The sequence below is a fragment of the Cyprinodon tularosa genome, unplaced genomic scaffold (assembly GCF_016077235.1).
Source record: "Cyprinodon tularosa strain WSP-4 unplaced genomic scaffold, ASM1607723v1 ctg37, whole genome shotgun sequence".
NCBI classification, from domain to species: Eukaryota; Metazoa; Chordata; class Actinopteri; order Cyprinodontiformes; family Cyprinodontidae; genus Cyprinodon; species Cyprinodon tularosa.
The window spans coordinates 4,220,164-4,244,839 of record NW_024039085.1 but is presented as its reverse complement, the minus strand read 5'-3'; the positions used below and the strand labels follow the sequence as shown (position 1 = coordinate 4,244,839).

The window sequence follows — 24,676 nt, the reverse complement described above, 5'->3', positions numbered from 1 at the left end:
ATAAGCATATTACACAATTGCTATCGGAAGATTTCCTTTATGTAACTGTCTCATGACACCCCACCGCAGACCGTTCATCCAGGAGAGACGGTGACAGACGGGCTCTTCTGCGAGTCTCTGAATAAAAGAGGAGAGAGAGAAAGAGGTGGAGACCCCAGTCACTGCTGCGCCTCGGCTTCTCCAGACTGTGGATGTAGCGGAGCAAGGTGGACTTGGAGCGTTTTTTACGCACGGACTTTGCAGGAAATACCGCTTCCCATTCATTTCAGTCTGGGTTCATCCTATAAAATAAGCCGTCTTACTTTAAGTTTAACTTGACGGCTTTTTTCCAACTGGTGGATATTTGTCAGAGTTTGAAAAATAGTCAAATTAGTCAGGTAAGTCAGCTCTTAAACCGTCTTCTCTTTAACTTATGTTCTTTGAATTGATTTCTCTTTTTTTAAAAGCCCAAAAAGCTTCAAAAATAGAACTGTGCAGCTCAATTTTATTTTAATTTGTCTCAATTAGGCTACAGCTCTCCAGAATTTGGCATTTCTCGATTGCTGCATTGTCTTTAATTCACAGTTTTTGCATTCTTTTATATTCAAGAAATAATAACATGAATACACACTGCAAAAATGAAAATCTACGAGTCGTTTTTTTTTTCTTAAAATAAGTGCATTTTGTCTTGAATTGAGTTGGTAAGTGAGACACTTTGCCAATGGAACAAGACAATTTACATTTAAAACAAGAAAATGCAACTGCATTGTCTTATTACAAGTGCATAATATCTAATTATCTTATTTTAAGAGTAAAAATACTCATTCAATTGGCAAATCATACCATTAACCTTCTAAAATAAAGGGTAAATACACTCGATTTAAGAAACGTTTTACTTATTGCTAGATTATTTTTGCAGTGCAAGTATAATAAACATATTTAGTTTATGGGCTTTTTCTAATTAATTTTACATGTAATGCATTAGTTGTTTTATTTACTCTATTTGTACCTCAATTTGAAGTCAAAAGAAAAGTTAGGAAGCTCATAAAATATAGCAAATGTAAGCCTAGGCGGCTCTAGGAAAAGCTAATAAAAGTGTTATTGTTTTATACAGGAAATATGTTACTCAAGAGGAGTTTTCTGTTCTTGTTGCTCTCATTCACATTCCATCAGGTAACACCCCAAGGTGAGTATAATTTTGTGGATTATCTGCCTATTTATTAATAATCAGCACAGAATCCAGTTTATTCTGCAAATTGAATTTATTACATGATTATTATGATTAATAAGTGTAATTCTTACATTTTGATTGTTTTGATTGCGATTTAATAAAAAAAAAAATTATAAACTTTTATTAACACCCAAAATGAACCTGACTTCCAATTTTCAACCCTTTAAAGATGGCGAGCAGGAAGATGAAACATCATTTGATATGTTCGAAATCAGCCACATCACCCGCAAGACTCTGGGGGCCAAACAGTTCCGGGGCCAATACTCCGATCTCCCTGCCTACCGTTTCATCCGCTTCGACCACCTGCCCCCAGTCAGTCCTCCGATATTAAAACAAATACTACAACAGATCCAAAACAACGAGGGCTTTGTGTTCATCGCCAGCATCCGCCAGGATCGCGCCTCAAGGGGCACCTTGATTGGCCTGGAGGGCCCTGACGGCAGGCGTCAGTTTGAGATTGTCTCCAATGGACGTTCCAACACCCTGGACCTGGTGTACTGGGTGGATGGCTCGCAGAATGTGGTCTCATTTGAGGATGTGGACCTGGCTGACTCGCAGTGGAAGAACATCACACTTCACATTCATGGGGAGAATGCAAACCTGTTTGTGGGTTGCAGCCTGATTGACAGCTTTATCCTGGATGAGCCATTCTATGAACGTCTGCAGGCAGAGGGGAGTCGAATGTATGTGGCAAAGGGATCAATTCGGGAGAACCACTTTAGGGTAAGATGGAGAGTAGCCTCTTTTTGGAACCTGTGAGAATGATGGTCTTTTGGCCTGGAAAACAGACCCGATGTTTAAAAGAGGTAAATGACTATAAAATCAATTGACATGCTGTTTGTTTTTTTTTTGTTTTTTTTAAATAAAAGGGTCTCCTTCAAAACGTGCGCTTCATCTTTGATACATCAGTGGAAGACATCCTGCTGAGCAGAGACTGTGAAGTCACAAGACTAGGTGAGAGGGGAGTGTTTATTTGGAAATGGTTATTACAAGCTTTTAGAACAGCTTTCATCTGAATGATTGTAGCATGACCTATAAGTTGATAAGTTTTTCCAGAATCAAAAACTTATCATAGCTTCAAAGTGTTTCAAGCCCGAACCCTCACAGATGTGACTTAAAGACTCCTTCACATGCAACCCCCCCCCCAATCCCATGTCATGCCTGTGTTTCATTAAATATCCACCACAGCAGCCAGTTTAGCTCCGCCGTCTGACCCCCGCTGTATGGGTTTTAGGGCTTTTACTGTATTTGGGTCAAAAAGAAGCCTCCAGATACGTGGCGAGGATCTCCCGTGGTCGCTTGACGCTTGTGGAAATAGCGGTGAAGACGCAGTGGCTTTGAGGTCGAGCAGTGCACGAAAAGAAATGCAGATGCTTACATTTATTTCCATTGGCAATGGAGTTGGAATAATATCCTGGGAAAGAAAATAGAAAAAGAGGGAAAGTGAGAGTGAAGGCTCTACTGCAGATCACAGAGCTTCCTCTTCCAGCTGCTCATACAAGCACACACACACACTCACACACTCTTATGGTGAGATCATAAACTGGCTGCTTTGGTTGCTTTCAGCTGAAGGTTGGTCCAATTTAAGAATAAGGACCTCATGAACGTTAGCAGGTCTCACAAGAGCAGCAGCTATAGAGGTACAGACAATAGAGCAGAATCGTACACAAGGACCTTTTGCAACATATCCTAAGCTTTATAGATCTGAGAGTCAAGGCTTTGTTGTCTTTTTGCAAAGTAAATCCTCACACAGTAATGTGTTGCAACCAGAAGTGTTTGATTCCAGGAGTTTATTTGTCGAACAAATGTCACCACAGCCTTAAAGCCTTCTGTGCACACACTGGTGCCAGTCAAGCTTCCGACCTGGCAGAGAATTTTATGCAAAACGGCCCCTATAAACCTATACAAACCACTCTCGTAAAAACCGATACACCGGACATAGCGAGCAGAGTGAAAATTACACCCCTACTGTCAGTCTTTGTTGAATTTATCCCTTGCTGTGCTTCGGGAAAAAAAATGAGAATGTCAATCAGGGAGAGGGGAGAATTTGTAAATGCTTTCACAGACCAGTCCTCCTGAGATTCTAATGGATCCAGCAGGCTAGGGAGAAAATAAAGCATTTTGGGACATCACTGGCCAAGTAGAATGACTTTTTGATTTAGAGTCCCCAATCTGATGTTAATCTTCACCAATTAGCATCACCAGATCCAAGTCAGACGCAAATATGTGGTTGTGTTTTGGCAGGATGACAGGTGTTCCATTGAGCTTTTCAATAGTGTTTATTCTGGAAATAACATATTCAGAAACTCTGCTGTGATATAATTAGACTTAGGAGTTTAGAGAAGCAATCTGAGGGGAAATGAAGGTGTAAACTGTGAGGGAATGTGGGCAGTTATTACGTTAGAAGATTTTCTACTAACTCCTCCCAGAAAGGATGGCTTTGCCTGCAGTGTGGACTTGTATTTAAGCCTGTTTGTCCTGTGACCTGTGTTTGTGCAAAGATCCCAGCTGGTAGACATGTTATGCTTGGCTGGATTTTCCTGCTGCAGATGTTTTGAAGGTGCAAAGAAAACTTAGGATTATGCCTTTCAAATCAGCCAGTAGTCAGAAGCTGCACTCGAGGATTTTAGGTTCCAATCTAGAGACAAGGATTTTTACATTCTTAACTGAAATCAACTGAAAATGGCGTTATCAATTTCATGTAAATCTACAGAGGTTTACCAATTTTAAGGGGCTTCTCAATCAAAGTTTTCTCTTGCCCTCCAACAGTTAATAGAAATTATACATATATTTGGCAAATTCATCTTTAAATTAATTAGGACTCTGAACTGTATCTAGTTTTAGGAGAACAGTAAAAGTCACAGCAGCTATACGGCAGATGGCACTTTCTTTATTTATAAAAACTACCAATTTAACTTAAACACTGGGTGCAGTGATGGACAATTAACTGAACCTTTAGATGCACAAAAAGACAGTAAAATATATTACTAAAGAATACCTTCATGTTTAAAATTATTTAATTTCTCAATGTGGTCTTTAAAAATGAATTAATAAGGTGATATTTTGTAGAATCGATTACTACAACATTGTCTTCACTTGTCTGCATAAAAAGTCAATTAGATAACTGCAGTTGATCCAGAATGCTGCTGCCTGAGTCCTCACCAAAACTAGGAAAGTGGAGCACATCAGCCCGATTCTAAAGTCCTTTAAAATAGGCTTTAAAATACTTCTGCTAGTTCATAAATCATTGAATGGCTTGGCTCCAAAATACATTACGTTACATTACATTAGCATTGAATTGTCTTACTACTGAAATGGGCTATATGTAGAAACCAGCCCTGACTTACACAAAGAGGAAGTCACACTGTCTGCAGATCATAAAACTTATGTTTCAACAATGATCTTAAATGTGTTTCCCATCACTGGTCTGTGGCGGCCTACATCTCTTCTGCCTTTCGCTTTCAGATGATGACAACGGCTTGGGAGAGGGTGCAGAAATTGTGGATGTTAGCCCCTCCATCACCACAAACATCATAGGTCAGAAGACAGATGACCTGGGTGCGGATATGTGCGAACGCTCATGTGAAGAACTTAGCATCATGTTCCAAGAGCTGAAAGGCCTGCGTGTTGTTGTCAGTAACCTTATTGACGGTTTGCAAAAAGTGGTGAGTGGCTGAAATGATTGGATCAAACACTTTACTTTCTTGTGTTATGAATTCTGAATAAATCATGCAGTTCTTTGTGTGGCATCCAGATAGAAATACTTTTAAACAGGGTAACTAGGGTAACGCATATTGGTTTGGAAGTAAACAGCAAGAAGCCACACAATGTTTTTAGAGCAGCTTGTGATAACTGACCCCGTTTGACTCCTGCTATCTGTGGAAGCATGAGTCAGACAGATTTTATGACATGTTACATGTGGACATAGGAAGTGTTCCCCTGGCGATGCATCGGTCCGGTCTAATGTCTGACCTTGTTTAAAAAGCTCTTGCATTTCCTCTGGGAGCCTCCCAGCAATAAGAGAATATTGACATGAACCTTGGGGGGAAAAAAGTGGCTGGTATGAGAAGGGTCCCTGAGGCTCTTCCAGCCCGAGTGGTGTCTTAGACTCTAGTGCTGCACACTGCTGTTTCCCCATTGAAGAGGAAGCAGGCAGAGTCAAACATTCAAATCTTTGGCAGCGGTTAATCGACTGACAGTTCCCCAAGTTTGAGGGAGTCCAGCCACAGATCCCCTGGTCTCCAAGTGGGTTGGAACTTGAATTTTGCAAAAAAGAAGAAGAAAAAAATAGTAAGCCGGAGGTTTTACAGCTCTGTTAGCTCAGAGCCAAGAGAAAAAAAAGGTATAGTGTTGAGGTCACCGCAACAGCACTGTTATATGACTGATCTTTCTCACACTCCCTGATATAGCCCAACATGTGTTGCTAAGAATTATTTTGTCTGTATTTGATCCTTATACCTGCAACAGGTATAGCACAATGATAATGCAAAAAATTTCATCTTCATATAATAAAAGTTTCTTAATTATTTGTGACTGATGTCTTTCCTCACTACAAATCTGCTGTTTTGTGTTCAGACAGAGGAGAACACTGTCATGAAGGAGGCTCTTGGGAGAATGAAGGACACTAAAGAGAAAAACATGTGCTGGCAAGACGGCCGTCTGTTTGAGGACAAGGAAGATTGGGTGGTGGACAGCTGCACTAAATGTACCTGCCAGGTAGTTCCAACTCATGTGAAACAATAGAAATCTACTGTTGATGTTTGTAAATGTAATATCTATTTTATTTTCTACTAATTAAAGGAGTCCAAGATTGTCTGCCACCAGATAACATGCCCACCAGTGGCCTGTGCCAGCCCCTCTTTAATAGATGGGGAATGCTGCCCTGTGTGCATGCGTAAGTAGATTATACAAAATCTAGTGCAAACAAGAACCCAACTTATTCTTTCTTCTTCATGTTCTTTCCTCTAAACTGATGGAGCCATGTCTCATAAAAATTATATTCCATCCATGCTAAGGTTTAATAGCACATGACTCTTGCAGCCAGTTTGTCTGTGGTAGTAAACCACATATTTATTGACACTAAGAATGGCTTCTGTGGGCTCTTCAGATGAAGTCATTCGATAAACAAAGTGACATCAATAATAAAAAGCAAGAAATTATTATCTTTTTCCAGTACTTAAATGTAAATAGTAAGTAGATGTCGATATTTTTAAGCTAAAGACAGCGAGGACGGCTGGTCCCCCTGGTCGGAATGGACACAGTGCACAGTCACCTGTGGCACAGGAACTCAACAGAGAGGTCGGTCATGTGATGCAACCAGCAACCCCTGTACTGGACCATCTATCCAGACTCGAAAGTGTAGCTTGGGAAAATGTGACAGTCGTGGTAAGTAGTACTTTGTTTTGTCTCAAGCTGGCCTCATCTTGAAGTGTCTGCCTTTGCAATGTTATATTACTGTGTCTGTGTTTAATTATCTGTGCTCCATTTCCCCTTTGACTAATCAGAAACAAAACATTTTCATGAAATGTGGGGAGGTGAGAACATAATGGACCTTCAGAAAAAGTCATTACAGCTTAGTTATAAGACAATACCAAATCTTTTAAACTACAAAATGCTGAGCTTCAGTCTCCGTAAATGTGGCTCTCACAGTGTGTCTGTGTGTTAGCAAGGAGCTGGATCTCCTCGCTGTGTTGCAGGGTGTGCCTTGTCAAAAGTTAATTCCAAATAAATCACTGGCTGAGACGTTGCTCCACAGTGCAATGACTCATCGATGCCTTCCATGCAAAAAATATAAGAAATACGGAATCTTCCCTGGTATTTGCTATTTAAAATGCCCCTTATTGATTTCTTCATTGTTTCTCTAACTTGAATGGTTTTCATAATCACAGTAGTTTGCTTCAAAATCACAGAAAAAGAAAATAGATATAAAAAATCAGATTGTAAATGATTGTTGGATTTAGTAAGACAAGTCAGACCTGTAGAAAGAAATCACTTACATAGAATCTGCTTGTCATTATTAAAAAAGCTAAAACATCTCATAAAGCAACACATCATCCCCTAATCTTAAAATTTTAAGAACATATGAGAAATAAAGTCATTGATATCTATCCATTCGGGAAAGGGTAGTATTCTAGGGCTGTGCACACCACACTGAGAGCCATTATTCAAAAAAATTAGAAACATCAAACACGGCCGAATCTTCCGACAAGGTCCTAATCTACCAAAAAATACCCAAACAACACATCCAGCACTCATAGAGGAGCTCCAAAACAGAGCCTAGAACAACATCTAAAGCACTGCAGATCACGCTTGCCTCGGCTATGGTCAGTGACTGGGAAATAAAGCATTTCTATAGGCGAATTTAAGAGTGGAAACCAATGATGAACAAAAATACCAAAAAAAACATTAAGACCCATCAGAGAACATTCATTTCATTAATTTTTTGGGAATTGTGGGTCCTGTTACATCTGGCAAAAAACTAACTCAGCATTTCAGACAAAAATATCATACCAGCGGATCAGCATGGTGGTAGTGTGGTGGTCTGGGCCTGTTTTGCTTTAAGGACATAGACAATTGTTGGAACCTGTCAGGCTCAGAACAAAAGGACCCAGTTTTTGAGGAGGAGAGACAGTTAGGTTTCACCAAATGTTTTTTAAAGATGGAACTGTAGAAGACAGCAACCTTTGCAGGAGGAGAACACGGGTTAGTGACCAAGGTGGAGAATACCTGGTGGAGAATGGTAATGAAAGTGTGAGCCACTAACCTGGTCTTAAAGTTCAGTCGGTGCCCAGAGGATGAGGTTGGTCCCAGCCAGCCGGATGCCAACAAATGCAGCGGGAGCTACCCAGAGAGTCCCAGACACTAATTTATAGCAGATGAAGGAAGTCAGGATCATCCAGAGGGTGAAGCCAAAGCGGGTGTCAAAGACGTGCTAAGGGGTCAAAGCCAGGAGATCCGAAGAGGTACCGAAGGGAAACCCATGACGGTGTCAGGAATCTCTTTCAGGTTCAGTACACAGGCAGAATCCAGCAGATTCCGAAGACAGATCAGGCAAACTGATCAGAACATGGACAGACAGGCTCAGGGGTCCAGAGGGAGAAAGGGTCAGGATCAGGGAATCAGAAACACTCAGGTACACTAAAGAACCCTCACCAAAGGCTCAAATAATCTGGCGCTGATGATGGGTTAAAGGTTGGTTAAATAGAAGCTGAAGCAGCTGGATCAAATGAACGGTAATGAGAACTGGGCAGAGCTAGGCAGTTGAATGAAATGAGTAATCAGGGCATTCATCAACACATCATGACAGAAACCATCAGTTCTGCATCAGATCTTCTCCATCAACCACTTCATGCCCTGAAGTTTAAACATGCTTGGTTATTGAGCTGGACGATGATACACAGGAGATTGTCTAGTCCACCTCTGCATGGTTAAAAAACAAAAATAATCAGAACGAAGATCTTGGAAGAAGTGGGTTGTTTACACTCAAAAACAAATCTGCTTTGAAGACAGAGTTAGATTTGTTTAGGGGGCTTTCTCCCCTAATAAATGAATCAGTTGGTATTAAAAGTGCCTTTTGTCAACACTCATATTACAAATATTCGCATCTGTTTCATTGTTAAAATATTTAAATATGACAAAAAAGCAGGTACCTTTCCTAGTACTCGATATATATGGTGGATTTTGTTCAAATTTTGTTACAGGTTTAAATTTGCTGAATAAGACATTTCACTGTGTATTGGTATCACACAATGATTGCTGTTTATAGATTTAATTAAATGGAAAACCCAAAGGATAGCATAGGAAAAATGTTTTGTTATGTGTCATTCCCAGTTCGCCAGGACGGAGGATGGAGTTTGTGGTCGCCATGGTCTGCTTGCTCAGTGACCTGCGGAGAAGGACAGATCACCAGAATACGGCACTGCAATTCTCCTGTCCCACAGTTGGGGGGGAAAGACTGTGAAGGAAGCGGGAGAGAGACTCAGAGCTGCACTGCCCAACCCTGTCCGAGTGAGTATTTTAGCTAACAAAGGATTTCTAAAGAGCAACATCATGGTTAGAAATATCTGGTGTTTTCACATGTCCAACATCCAGTCCTTGTTTTCCCTCAGGGCAGCATTCCCCATGTGCTTTGGACTGACCTCTTGTCAGTCTGTCAGGAAATGTTGAGCAAAATAAGCTCCGTTTGTTTTCTTTTGCAGTATTTGCCTCTATGCTTCTGTTTCTGCATGGCTGTTTGTTTAGAAACCAAATGTTAGACCAAAAAAAGCAATAAAATACTGACCCATCCAAATAATCAGAACCGCTTTGAATATTCCTGCACAAGTTTTTGTTTTTTTATGAACTTTGCATCATTCATTCTGCCGACATGAAAATCAATGAAAAATTACTGGTGCAGGACTTTATTAAGAATAAAAGCTCAACTAAAAAATAAAGAAATAAATGATATTTTTAAATTCTCTTTTGTAATATGTTGAGAGACATTTTTCAGCACTTACAGCTGCAAGTCTGAAATTGGTATGACTATAAATTTGGCAGATTTGTCACTGGGATTTTTTCTCATTTATCAAGGTGCAGCTGCTTCATTTTTATCAAACTAGATGAGTGCAGCTGCTGTGCGGCGCTATTTTAAATCATGCTTCCGATCTTTTGTCAGCCTGAGGTCGGAGCCATTCCTGTGTTTCCCTTAAGGCCTTTAAATGTTGCGTTAACGGTACACTTGGGTGCATGGTGGAAGACAAACTTCTGTCCTATTTGTAGGCATGTAAAATACCCAAAAAAATTTAAATCTTCATGTATTTATTATTTGCTTTAATTTTGGGCTATTTCAGCATGTCACTACTGCATGGTGCTGCCACTACCATGCTTTTGTTTTGGTAAGGTGTTGTGTAGCATTTTCTTTTACCTAATTAGTATAGTTTTAGCTGTTCTCAGCATTCTGTTTTACAAGGGTTAAAGTACTTAGTTGTTTTAATTACCTAATTTTCACCATTTTTCTTTCCTCTTCAGTGAAACAATTCTTTTTTAAGTTTTCAGAAAATATTCTTAAAGCTTCACTTTCATTTAAACAAATTCAACAATGTGAAAGTGGGTTGGTAATCAAATTTGTACCTTTTCACTCAACGCTTTGCAAATAACTTCTTTATTACTAAATGGAAAATGAATGAAGAAAATGTTTCATAATACTAATATGTAAGGGATGGTGCCATCTGATCTCATGTTAAATTATAAAGGAGTAAAGCATCTTATCAGAATCAGAAAGAGCTTTATTGCCAAGTAGTGTTTGACATGAATGAAGAATATTCTTTAGTATTGCCAGAAGTTTTGAGTCACAACATCAAATTTTTGTATTTAGCTGTTCCAATTACTGCCATGGATGCATGTTTATACAGTTTGGAGAGGAAAGGAACTTGACTGACCTGCCAGGATGCTGACTTCAGCTTTATAGAACACCTTTGGGATGGATCAGAGCGAAGGCTGCAGTTCTGGTTTTCTCATCTAACTATATCAAAATCTAAAGGGTCTTTATTTAGACTGGAGGTTCATCACTATTGCAGAAATGAGTGGGCTTCTTTTCAAGGCACTGTACATCTAACATGTGATTTATTTATTTTCCTCTTAGTTGATGGGGGTTGGGGGCCATGGTCTCCATGGGCAACTTGTTCTGCAACATGTGGAGGAGGAATCAAAAGTCGTTCACGCGAGTGCAACAGTCCTCATCCTCAGTATGGCGGCAAGAAGTGCATTGGAGAGGCCACTGACAGTGACATCTGCAACAAGGATGACTGCCCCATTGGTGAGTGAATTTTTCCCCTTTTTATTAACACAACTTGTTTATATCATCGCTTAGTTTTAAGCAAAACTAGTTCCAGTTACAGGAGGTATGGATATTAAATGATGTGCATCCTCCATGAGAATGTTGTGACAACACAATAAAAGAGTTTGCTCAGCCTTTCATCCAATCCAACACTCATCACTTTGATTATTTGTCTTCACTAGGTCAAGCAAAGCTGGCAAATAACTTGTTTTTTTTAATTATTCATTACATTATATTATTTTAATTATGCCCTTAACTTTGGTGCACACAAAACCAGTTCTTTGGATTAACTTTTTCCAATTGCCACTTTTCTGTTTGTTTTATTTTGCACACATTTCTCTGCCCTGACAGATGGATGCCTGTCTAATCCTTGTTTTGGCGGGGTGGACTGTAACAGCTCTCCAGATGGCTCCTGGGAGTGTGGCCCCTGTCCCGTTGGTTTTCGGGGAAACGGCACCCATTGTGATGACATCAATGAGGTGAAAGCCACAAACCCTAAAAGGCGCATAACCAATCCTGGTTTTGACACTTCAATTTTCCAAATTTGTTTCTTCATTTTGCCTTCTGTGCTCCTCTAGTGTGACATGGTGTCTGATGTTTGTTACAAAGTGGGTGGAACGCAGCGCTGTGTCAACACAGACCCGGGCTTCCACTGTCTGCCCTGTCCAAAGCGCTACAAAGGAACGCAGCCTTTTGGCATGGGTGTTGATGCAGCCAGAACAAACAAACAAGTGAGTTTGTGTGGCACTCATTCAGCATCTTTGACGAATTGACAGTTGTAGCCTTAAAAGAGTTAAAATAGAAGGTATTGTTTTATCTCTGTTGGGTTGAATAGTATAAAATAACTGAGTAAGTGAACTTATGTGAATATAACTTATCTTGACCAGTACCAGTACGTAGATGGAGCAGTGTGGGGTAACCCCATAACCATTAACATATGCCATACATTGCTGGGCCTTGTAAGATCAGAAACAGGTTGTTTTTGAGTAAGATATTATGAACACAAAGTCACAGCTGTTGAGTTTTGTCTCTGGAAAAGGTATAAGGACATTTTATATATATATATATATATATATATATATATATATATATATATATATATATATATATATATATATATATATATATATATATATATATATATATATATATATATATATATATATCACTCTACTGGGATACAGTTTTTATTATTCTTTTGATCACCAAATTCATGGAAAACTAAAACGCAGAGACCCTGCCATGTAACATCAGTCATTGTTTCTTTTTTTCTTTTATTTTGCTCTACACCCTGTGCACATGCCTGTTCAATTTTACATTGTTTCAGTTCCAGTTTATTCATTTTTTAGGATGGAAAACTGCTTATTATTTGGAATAAAATGCTCTATTGCACATATTTGATCAAAAGCTGGATCTGGCTTTCAGTTGGAGCTCTGTGAACTCACTGTGTGGTATCTAATATTTCACCCACTGGTAATGAAGGGCAGCTGTGTGCTGCAGTAATTCACTGGTGCTATTAAATAGAAAATTGTGAAATGATTTGTGCTCAATAGAGCTAACCTGGCAGGATAGATTGATAATTTGTAGCACTCAGATTTAGTACTACACATTACATTCTGCTCCCATCAATTCTGAAAAGGAAAGGAGGGCGGTTAATCAGAACCGCAAAGCAACACCTAGTGCCCGCCCACCAAAGTTTGGTTTTAGGCTAATCATAGTAACAAATTAAATTGTCAGCTGACAGAATGCAAAACCTTCATAACCTATGGTTTTACTCTCTTGTTTCAAAGATGAAATTGTGTATTCTGACAAAACAGATGTGAAAACAGGAGCTACTAATACCCTTTTTTTCTTTTTTTTTGCTGCCATTTTTATTTTGGGTTTAGCACCTTTTGCTTTTGGCATAGCTATATGCCACGACTTGAATCATAACACTGCAATGTGATTGGCTGCCCCTCGTACTCGCACTATATCAGCTAGAGTGATTGTGGGTGTTTGTGAACTCACAAATACTGAATTCAGCTTGCAAACCAGGTTATGGAACTGGTCCCTCTTCTGATTATTTATTTTTTTTTGCAAACTAATATGTTTGATTTAAACAAGTTCTTTCTAAATGACAAAAAAAAAAAATATTTAGAAAGACTATAAAGTAAGCAACCCTAACACGAAGCAGAAACAGTACAAAGACTGAAAGAGTCACTTTAGTAAAAGTCACTCCATCTGTTGTTCTTTGATGCCAACTGCATATCATAACATCTTAATTTCACATTTCTTTTTTTGTAAGATATGTGAGCCAGAGAACCCTTGTAAAGACAAGACCCACAGCTGTCACAAATATGCTGAATGTATATACATCAGCCATTTCAGTGACCCAATGTACAAATGTGAGTGTCGCACTGGCTACGCTGGGGACGGATTTATTTGTGGAGAGGACTCAGATTTGGATGGATGGCCCAATCAGAATCTGGTCTGCAGTGCCAACAACACATATCACTGCAAGAAGGTATTGTCATTGACTTGTTTGTATGTTGCCTTCTCTGCTTTGACACCACATTTAGGTGATGAACCTTGTAAATGTCTTGCAACTCATTTTAGGATAACTGCCCTAACTTACCAAACTCTGGTCAAGAGGACTTTGACAGAGATGGCCAAGGAGATGCTTGTGACAAGGACGATGACAATGATGGAATTATGGATGAGCGAGTATGAAAATCACAAACTTTTACTATTCTAAACTGTCAGGGGATAAAAAAAAACTATTAATTTCCCCTAAAGTCGTAGATTATACCCAGCAGAACCCAATAGTTAATTTTAGAAAAACATCAGGTTCACCTCTTTGCACAAGTGAGGGAAGATCTAAAAAACTTTTTACTGAAAGAAAATGTAGATTTAAGTAAGGCATTTTATTTTCAGTGAGGCATGTAAATGGGAACTGATTTTTTTTTTTTTTTTATGCCAGCAAGTAAGTCAGAAGAAAGTTATTTCACTGTTGTCCTTTTATCTATTACCTTGTATTTTACTTGAATAGAAGGTAGAATCAGCAGTAATCTGTTTGCCAGAATTGAAGTTTTACAAACAAATTTAAGATTTAAATCACTAACAAAATCTAGATTATTGTCTTTCTACAACTTACTGTTTGCACAACAGATATTAACAAGCATGCACTTCCCACCTTTAGGACAATTGCCCCCTCCTTTACAATCCCCGCCAGTTTGACTTTGACAAGGATGAAGTAGGTGACCGCTGTGACAACTGTCCCTATGAACACAACCCTGCCCAAATAGACACCGATCATAATGGTGAAGGGGATGCCTGTGCTGTGGACATCGATGGAGATGGTAAACTGGTTATGATTAGTTTCAAAATTGACTCAAATGATTTTAATTATAGTTTCCAAATTGAAAATTGTTGTTCTAATCGTGTAATTTCCCCCTAGAAATTCCAAATGAGAGTGATAACTGCCCCTATGTATACAACACTGACCAGAAGGATACAGACATGGATGGCGTTGGTGACCAATGTGACAACTGCCCATTGCTTCATAATCCCGACCAGGTAATAACCTACAAATAATGCAACCACACAGCAGCTGTGAGAAATATTAATAAATGCATTTGTATCAATCTGACAGACTGATGGGGATAATGACCTGGTTGGAGACCAGTGTGATAATAATCAGGACATTGATGAAGATGGTCATCAGAACAATTTAGACAACTGTCCCTATGTGGCCAATGCAAACCAAGCAGACCATGACAAGGACGGGAAAGGAGATGCATGTGATTATGATGATGATAATGATGGTATACCTGATGACAAGGACAACTGTAGACTAACACCTAATGAAGACCAAGAGGATGCTGATGGTGAGTACATAGCATTTAACCAATTGACTTTATAACAGATACAATATGACCCATAGAGGTAAAACCTGCAATATGCAGAAAAACGTTCTCAAAGTTGTTTACTATTAGAAAATCATGTTTGTCCTCCAAACTAATGCCCCATACGGTATACACTACCTCTCTGAAACTGATCCGTGCCAAGTTCGAACCAAGCTTGGATCAGTTAACCGTGCCGAGCTTGGTTCTTGCCACCATTTATATATAAAGCTAGCATGGATTGAATACCTCCTATCGGGTGTCCACAATACTAGAGCTCTCAAGGTGGGAATTATGCAAACAAAAATGGTGGTGCCCGTAGCACTCAGGAACTCATATGCCTGGACAGTGTCCTGCGCCTGAATTTTACTGAGAGCCTCCGTCTTTGCATCATCCCAGCTCTTGATGCCATTTATTGTTAAGAGGTTGAGTTTGTGTTGTGAACAGTTGAAGAGATCTATGAATTGCAAAGCTGAACACCCTGGAAAACCAGCGAAATGAGTCAGCTGACTGTAAATAGGAGATGATGTGGTCTGCTCATGTGCTCTTTGTTATTAGAGAACCGAGCCACATCTTAACCGTGCCGAGCCCTGCTGTTGAACTATTACTAGTTCAAGTGCAGTTGTGTCTGGCATGGGTTCAGTTGCATTCCATTTACACTCAACAGTCTCGCTTACCGTGCTTTGACCGTTCTTGGCATGGTTTCAAAGGGGTAGTGTAAATGGGACCTAATTGTACACCCTATTCCAGAAATCGGGTCACACAGATAGCAACGTCCATTGGGGTGGGTGCTATTACTGAGGAAAAAAGACTCAGAGTTAGCTATTTTCAGCTTCAGTGTATTTTCTCTATGACTTGTTAGAAAGTGGCTGTGGTTTATTCAGGGTTGCAGGACAGTGAGCAAGAGCCAGAACTTAAGCAGATAACAGGAAGGCGAAAGTAAGAGCAACAATGGCTGTATCTTATAATTTTGAGCTTTTACCACTGTTGGGCATTTAATATGCTGGATCTGGAAAACTGTCAGGTTAGTTAAAATGAGAATTAACTAAATACAGACAAGGTGGTTCTTATTCTTTATGCGTGTTAAACTGCTTTTACATGACAGACAGAGGCTGTCAAAACTGTTGTTGCTTATCTCTTTGTAATTGGTCATCTATAACTGTATGTGCACAGTCCAGTATTCTCCGGTCTAGCTCCTCCAAACTCCACAAAGTCTTTATTTATTCTTTTTACTTGATGAGGTTTTGCTTTCTCCTTGATGCTCAGCAATTAGTCTCCCTGCAGCAGGTGTGAAGTACAGAGGCTGTGGAAAAAGTCAAAAAGTGGGTCGGTACAAGTGATGTCATTCTGCACGACTTAGATGGCCAGAGGGGTGAATGCCAGGTTGTGAAGTTTTTATTTCCTTTCGGCTTTGCTCGTGATTAATCCAAAGAGTCCCATTTAAAGCAGGGTTACCTGGAGTTTGTACAGCTGTCTGTAACTGGAAACAGACCACAGAGTAGGAAAGCTCGCCTTCACACTCTTTAAAGCTTGTCAGATTGTGCTAATTTGATAGAACCATTCAAGCTCGTTTGGACAGTAACAAAGCTGCTGACAAATGGAAGCTAGTTACTTTCATGCAGTGCCCCTTTTTAAACCATTGGCCTATTTGTCTTCCTGTGTTCCTGGACTGCAGTTAAACTCCTGCAGAGGTTGGGCCGTTTGTTTGGAAAACTTGTTGAATTTGTATGAAAAAAAGACTTAATGATTTGCTTCAGTAGACTTGGCTTGGGTATTAGACACATTTTTTTAAATGAATAGTAACTTTTCCATTTCTTTTTCATTTTTAAGGGGCAAATGATTCTCTGTAGTAGGAGTGTCAGGATACTTACAGCTGCCACAGCTGATTTTCAATCCTATGCAAAAGTAGGTCAACCTTGTTGATGCTTTTAAATATTGTTTTATTCAAAACAGGTGATGGAAGAGGGGATGCGTGCAAAGACGACTTTGACAATGACAGCATCCCAGATATCCTCGATGTGTGTCCAGAGAACAATGCCATTAGTATTACAGACTTCAGGAAGTTCCAGATGGTCCACTTGGATCCAAAGGGAACAACTCAGATTGATCCCAACTGGATGGTCAGACATCAGGGCAAAGAGCTAGTTCAGACTGCAAACTCAGATCCAGGAATTGCAGTTGGTGAGAAGCACACATGCAAAATGTTTACTGTCAGGAAAGCATTTCATGCTGACTCACTGCTTTTCAAAAGAAATCCATTTAACTCTGCAGCCCCCCGAGAGTGTATCATATTTGGTTTCTTCCCACAGGTTTTGATGAGTTCAGTGCCGTAGACTTCAGTGGAACCATGTATGTGAACACAGACAGAGACGATGACTATGCTGGCTTTGTGTTTGGCTATCAATCGAGCGGGCGCTTCTACGTTGTGATGTGGAAGCAGATCACACAGACTTACTGGGAGGACAAACCCTCCAAAGCCTTTGGCATCTCAGGCGTGTCACTCAAAGTTGTCAACTCAACCACAGGAACTGGAGAAAACCTCAGGAATGCATTGTGGCACACAGGAAACACCCCCGGACAGGTAGGAGGACATCCAAATGTTAGAGTGAAAACAGTCCTAGCTCTTGATCTTCTTTTTTTTTTTACAATTCTGTCTGTTTAAATCAGACAGTATTGATTTTTGTTTTATTGTACGACAAAAATAATGCTCTAAAAACTGAACAAAAATTTTATATAGGTACGCACTCTGTGGCATGACCCCAAAAACATTGGTTGGAAGGATTACACAGCTTACAGATGGCATCTTATTCATAGACCCAAGACTGGTTTTATAAGGTAAGCCTATATATTCACTTGCCTGTATGCAGCAAACATCATACATTATGCTTACAGGGCTTGTTTTTCTTTTTTAGGGTTGTGGTATATGAAGGGAAACAGATCATGGCTGACTCAGGACCAGTTTATGACAAGACATTTGCTGGAGGAAGGTTAGGCCTGTTTGTCTTCTCACAAGAGTTGGTATTCTTCTCCGACCTCAAGTATGAGTGCCGAGGTAAGCTGGAACCACAAGTCTGTTTGTTGAAGAAAACATTTTGAAAGCATAGGAATCTGGGATAAATCTGGTATCTCTTATCTTACATCCAAGCAGTCTGTCCTTTATTTATATTTGGTTATTTAGTTTAGAAAATGGCTAGTTTGTCTCTTGAAATTGAATTAACCATAGATTCCTACAGCAAGGCATAATGTTTGATGTTTAACCATCAAATATTGTTTGTTTGGCTCTAGTTAAATATAGTTAGTAATTGATTAATAATTGGGATTAGGCAGGGGCTGGTATGAGATTTTAAGGTATGATGACCCTGAGATAGCCAATTAATATCCCTTATAATAAATATTTTGTGTCATTTGGTTATCATTTGTGTTTCAGAAAAAATATTGAAATATACAATTTAGTTAAATAAAGATTATTGGTAATCACTCAGGCAGCTCTTTATTTGTCTTTGAAAAAAAAAAACACAAGACAATAAAAACAGCCCTCACAGCTCTATTTTATTGTCTCTTCTGATCTAGACAAGTTTTTTCTAACTAAATTCAAGTCTGCTGTGAAGGTCCTCATAACTGCTAATCAAACACATTACAGACAATTGAAGAAAAGAGTTATTAGTTTGAGAATAAAGGAGTCTGGCCTCTATTTCAAACACCCACTAATAGTACAAAGCTCTCACCCAGACACTATGTAGCCTTGCAGATGTGCAACAGCCCGAATGGATACTTTTATATGAAAATATAAGTAAAATCAGCACTAATTAACAAATAAACAAATGTAATACGAAATAGATTTTTCCGACTACAGTATTGCTCAGTTGATTATAGAAAATAGATACTATCCTTTATGTGATTGATAATATAGAAGGAAAAATTTATGAATAAATGCAACAAAAAAAAACAAGTGAGCATAAAATTGTAAGTAATGTACCACTAGTCATTCAAGTTCACCCTTCAGGTATACAAAAATATGTTAAATTGCTTCTCCAGCACTACTAAAATGTAATCACATAACCTTCAGAGGTTTAGGTACTCATGATGTAAAACTGTTTGTAAAAATCAATATGAGACTGCAGAAGTTTAAGCATCATGGTACGAAAGAAACATTCTCTATTTAATAAGAACATGAAAACCAGACTAAAGTTTGCTGGGGAAAAGTGGACATAAGGATAAACAGATGAGTCAAAGCCTTCATTATTTGGACATTTTTTTGAATTAACCAAAAGCAACATTCCAAGATGATACCCACTTTGAAGAACAGAGCTAAAAATGGGAAGGTTTGGGAACCTGACTGGCCATAGAATCAGGAAATATGTGTAAAGCAAACATTGACCCTAGACTATGACAATTATCTGGAAAAAAAAACAGTAAGTAAACCAATGAATGTTTAGGAACTAGGAAATATAAAGGGTATGAAAGAAACCTCTTATCACATTTGAAACTTTCCTGAGCCTGATGTTAGAGACTGACAGATGGATACAAGAAGCAGTAGAAGAAATCGTAAAACAGCTAAATTCATATTTTCTGTCATATGGCTGTAAGAGAAAACTTTGATATTTTTGTGTATGTAATGAACACTTTGTAAGCAATCAATATGTTTCCCAAACCTCAGATAAACCGGACTTCCCAGCAGTGTTCACCAGGTAAAGGGCTGAGAGTTTGTGTGTTGAGTGTGGTTGCAAGAACAAAAACTGCCGTTTGTGCTTGACAGCTTGCCCGTGCACAATGCCCCAGCTGCATTGTGAAAGGCCTTGTGCGTCAGTCCAAGGATCTTATGCTGAGTGCCAAGTGCTAAACTGTGGAAAATGAGCCTGCGGCACTTATTCACAATCACAGCCACGTTGCTGAAGACACGCTTCCTAGTGCCCACATTGCACATGTTCCTCCATTCTGACGCTCTTTTTTTTCTCCGCTCTAAACGTATTATTAACGGCGGCTGTCTTTCATTTCTTTCTGCAGATAACTGAGTTTGATGTCATTCAGAAGAAGGACAAAAACAAGAATCTTTCCAAGTAGATCCCGTCATCAATGAAGCAGCTGGACATGAATGAGACTTTGCATAAAGGCATCTTTTGCCTTCATTCACTGACAGGAAACAAAGTCATTGCAGTTTCAGTTTTCCTTAAAGCTCCAGTACAATATTTCCATTCGTGGAAAGAAACTGAACACAGTAAGCAAGCTTAAAAAGCATCATATCAAAAAATAAACCATATACTTATTCTACATCTTTCTCTTTATTGTGTGACCACTCGCTGGACAATCACTTACAAGGGAATCAATTATTTGTGATTCCCTGCATTTGCTTGCTCCCTTTGACCTGTAAGTGAGCACTGTCTGACTAAATGTAAACAACCAACTAACTGAAACTATAACCATCACTGTTTCTCTTCATTTCTCTTGAGCTGAATGTGCTCTTTAACCGGAAACTAAGAGTGATTGATTTCAACCATGCAGAGATGTTTATACTAAGTCTGTACTATATTTTCCTTTGTAAATTATTTAGGCTCAGCCTGTTTTGTTTGTTTGCATTTGTGCTAGATTGTAAATAGTTTATTTATTTGTTTACACTGATATATAGTTCAATATTACACCCAAGATAGCATTATACATTATCTCAAGACTTTTCTTTGTGAGTTTCAGAGACTGTGTTTTAAAGTTGCTTAAAAAAGATCACTTTTATAACATGGTGACAGATTGTTATAATTCTGACTGTTGAGTTTTAAACAGGGCATCTTTGCCACAAGAGTGTTTATCTATTTATGTGAGTTCACTCATCAAAAAGTTTTCTGCAGTGCCTCTTCCTCAGTGAATCCAGTGTAGCCTAACACATCACTTGTCTGCATCTGAGAGTCTGAAGGTCATTTAATTTTTTGTCTTAAAGTCTTAGAAAAGTAGAAATATTGTAAAAACATTTTATCCAAATAGTTTTCCGCTCATATGATTTTTTTTTTTTTAGCATGACTAATGGATATTGTGAAACCTTGCAGTGTTGGCTGAAATGATAACAGATAACGGTGTGACTGTACAGTGTTCTTTGGAACATGATAGTTTCTCGGTCTATTGACATCAGTCTGTGTATTCTCATTGTTCTGTTCTGCTTGCTTTCCATCATCATTTACTTGAGATTTGCATTGCACAAAGTGTAAATGTTTTCCATTTTTATGTTGTTAGAAAGACATTTTCTTTAGAATTGGGTTGCTCTGTTTACAAATAAACCATTTTAAACCGTTTTTGAGCATATGACTAAAAACTAAATCTACTGACAGTTTTTGTGAAATTATTTCAGTATTTAAATTGAATACTAAACATTTTCCCTTATGATTTTTTTAACATGAATTGATAAAAAGATACAGCACAAAAGGTGTCTGGAAAGCACATATGAGAGCTGTGTTATGAATGATATTCTAATCTTTAAGCCTGTTCCTTTTGAAACATTGCCCCGTTTTGTCGCAACAGCAGAAACATTGTGAAGCAAAGCTCGCAGTGTGAATTGGCAAATTTCAAAGTTGTTTTCTGCTCATAAAATAATTCCCTTTTCATTTTCGAACTTCCTTAAGCTGGGTTGAGGCAAAGACTGAGTCAGTTTATAAATTAAGCCTCAGCTATACAGTAACTTAGTCTTAAGCAGATTAAAGCAGTAGTAACACGGAATAAGTAAAATACCTTCTAAATTATATGTTTGAAAAACTACTGCTTAAAGGTATAGTGGAGGATGTTCATTTTCCGGTTGGACCATCAAAATAAGTGGTCCTCCTAATTGCCAATCATTCTGGTGCTATGTTTACGTTAGTCTGTCCTACGTGCTCATCCTAATTATCATTTACCGGTGTTGAGTCTGACCAAGTGGAAAAATGGCAGATCTTCTTTTGGAAAGTAAGCTTGTATGAGTGATGCAAACAGCAACTTTTAAACAGAGCGTGCATGAGAAGAAATGGGCTCCTGCACACGTTTGATAGACGTTCCCTCTTGGGAGCGGATACAGAGTTGTGATGTGCAATTTTTTTTTTAAAAGGGAGAGAAAAAATAAATTACTTAGAATTTGCATGACAACATTGAGTGAGCTAATAGATATATAAAAATGAAAGCAAACAAGAAGCAAAGTATCTGATATTTATTAGAGATTTAATGATCCGATGCCTGGATATCGGCTCCAATATTCACTAATTAGTTGAATGGTCTCAACCTCTAAATGTCTTGGTCTCTGACTCTTAGAGTCTTGGTCTTGTCTCGGTACTCCTTGATCTTGGTTGGTGTGGTTGACTACAGCACTACCATTCAGGACACAAAACAGCTGCAGCTGATGGCTGATACATAAATATCAACTTTGTGGCAGAAAGTCCTGCTGGAGAATGCCTGACTATCATTTTATGCCCTTAATCTCAAACACACTTTGGTTATGCGACACAACTGAGATCAAACAAAATACTTGTAAATTCATTAGTGTGAAAAGAAAAATCACAACAAAAATTTCCTCATTCCTCAAACATTTCCTCATTAAAAGAAGGTCTAGGTTAGTTTTGCAGTTCAGTTCTGTTAAACTCACTTACCAGTGATGGTTTATGGAGTAATACATCATAACTTTATCACAACTAAGAACGCTGATATTATGTCTTACAACTTCCTAAATCCTGCAGATTTTTTTGTGCATAAACATATATCTGAACCAATACAAAAAAACAATCAAACGTATACTAAGTTATCATACCAGTATATTCATATGAATGCCAACAACAAAAAACATTATAAAAACTATTTATAAAAACAGAAACTTAATTTCTTGTGAAGGCAAATCTGTGTTTTGCATGATCCAATATAGTGTCACAAACCTAAAAGAAATAATGTACCAGTTTAATAATGGAGAATTAGTCAGCTTTATATTTTTTTAATATACAAAAACTATTTATTTTCTGAGAATGCGTTTATTTAAGAGCAACTATACAAATTACAAACACAGAGAAAAAGTACACTATATTATATTATTTTCCATGTGAGTCCCAGATTGTTCATTCTTTTTTGCCTTTTCTAAATAGTGCTTTAAATCAGTCATACCTGTCTTTACCCATGCTGGGTCAGATCCTGATGTTTGAAAATGGGAAAACAGAATAAAGTGTTAACCTTGCTGCACGCAGTTAGCCAGGAGTTGTAGCTAAACCAGGTCCTGGAAAAAGCCCGAGTGTACCTTCTCCATCTGTCCTTTGACTGCTGGTTAATTTTTATGTTCGGCTGATGAGATCCAAATGCTTTCACCTTCAGCTTACAGTATCTTGGTAAGTTTGCTTTAAGGAACTTCACTTAAATTATTTTTCTTGCACTATTTCTCTCTTTCTCTCTCAAAGCATCTCCAACTTCCACAACTTGAACTGTCAATCAGTTGCACTACGACTGTTACAACAGGTCCTGTTAACTCTGGGCGCAGGACAGCTGCACCCAGAGCTGTGCTGATGATGTTTTCTTGCAGAGTAATTCATCAAAGTGGAAAACTCACACTAGCAGATGGATTTGATCACTTTTTGGCATGAAAAGAAGCAATAGTGCTTTTGTTTCATCTTTTGTGGGCAGACCAAAACAGTTAATCCCCAGTTTAATGCACTTAGCACCTTTCTTTAAATGTCTTAAGATTCAACATATTCTCATTATCAGTTCGTATGAAATGGTACGAAAAGTTATGCACACTATTTCGTACGTTTTGGACGTTTTTCCTTAAAAAAACCGCATCAGTGCGCATGCGCTGGCAGACAAAAAAAAAAGCAGATCCGCAGATGGACGTAAAACTGGGAAAAACAGTGCAATCATCACTTATTCATGTCTCTAACTACATTGCTTGCTGTTTTATATCTTGGGGATAGGGTCAGGGTCAGGTTTAGGGCTAATTGTAATTTATGTTCTATATTCGTGAATGGTGCGTCAGATGCGCATACGACGAAAAAAACGTCCAAAACGTGCAAAATTACGGTGCATAAGTTTTCGTACGATTTCATACGAACTCCTAATGAGAATAAACTGTTAGATTCACAAAGTTCTCCACACAAAGAGCTGAGTTCAGATTGCAGGCCACAGACTCAGTCATGTGACACAGAGCTGCAGCAACAGTTTGCTTTTAATGTCATTGTGATTGTAAAAGATGGAAGAACCCCACATTTTTTACAACAATGTATACAGTTTAGAATTCAGGCTTACAAGCTGTGCAAAACATAATATGCTGTTTGCTGGTTGTTTATACTGAATATATTGAATATATATAATAATATATAAAACTCTGCTCCATAACATCCATTGCTGCATCAATTACTCTGGACTAAATACGTATTAGCTTATAACAAAAACATAAAAATGTGACTATCTTGATTAAAGTTTTACATAAGTATCTGGGCTTGCATTTTTTTCAATGAGATTTCTGATCTTTTGATTTTCCCTTGTTGTTCCTGACAAAGATTGAAGAGGTTAATAGCATGCTTGTAAGGGCAGGAGGGAAAAAAACTAATAAGGGAAAAAGGATAAGTCAAACTTTGCCCTTATAGCTCTGTCAGAGACGTTTATGTTAAGGTTCTTGGAAATATCTACGTGGCACAAACCAGAGACCCGCTGTATGGCCCTTGCAGGGGCAGCTGGTTTTAAGCCCAGAGCACGTTCCTTGGTGGTTCATAAAGCCCTGCCAGAGCATGTCAATGTATGACACAGTAAACCAGCCTTTTCTGCTGAGCTGAGGATTTAGCAAGCAGGGGGCAT

General features: G+C 38.5%; 1 protein-coding gene across 2 annotated transcripts; it reads left to right on the top strand.

The window, feature by feature from the left end:
- Nucleotides 1-21,180, top strand: thbs2a (thrombospondin 2a). 2 transcript variants are annotated; one of them, XM_038296424.1, is made up of 23 exons: nt 1-377; nt 1,094-1,165; nt 1,380-1,933; nt 2,080-2,164; nt 4,676-4,875; nt 5,786-5,926; nt 6,011-6,104; nt 6,425-6,595; nt 9,041-9,217; nt 10,830-11,003; nt 11,376-11,503; nt 11,603-11,755; nt 13,309-13,527; nt 13,620-13,727; nt 14,203-14,362; nt 14,461-14,579; nt 14,656-14,890; nt 16,859-17,086; nt 17,215-17,486; nt 17,643-17,740; nt 17,818-17,957; nt 19,563-19,593; nt 19,910-21,180. In XM_038296424.1, the coding sequence occupies exons 2-23, from the start codon at nt 1,099-1,101 to the stop codon at nt 19,911-19,913; spliced, it is 3,558 nt and encodes a 1,185-aa protein (XP_038152352.1). In that variant the 5' UTR covers nt 1-377; nt 1,094-1,098; the 3' UTR covers nt 19,914-21,180. The 2 variants fall into 2 exon arrangements, with proteins under 2 accessions (XP_038152352.1, XP_038152353.1); XM_038296425.1 differs by lacking the exon at nt 19,563-19,593 and having other exon boundaries at nt 2-377.
- The last annotated feature ends 3,496 nt before the right edge of the window (nt 21,181-24,676 follow it).

Coding starts and splice junctions, on each gene's coding strand:
- thbs2a (XM_038296424.1), top strand. CDS start 1,099: ATGTTACTCAAGAGGAGTTTTCTGTTCTTGTTGCTCTCATTCACATTC. Junction 13,528..13,619: donor ACACATATCACTGCAAGAAG/GTATTGTCATTG, acceptor AACTCATTTTAG/GATAACTGCCCTAACTTACC. Junction 13,728..14,202: donor ATGGAATTATGGATGAGCGA/GTATGAAAATCA, acceptor TCCCACCTTTAG/GACAATTGCCCCCTCCTTTA.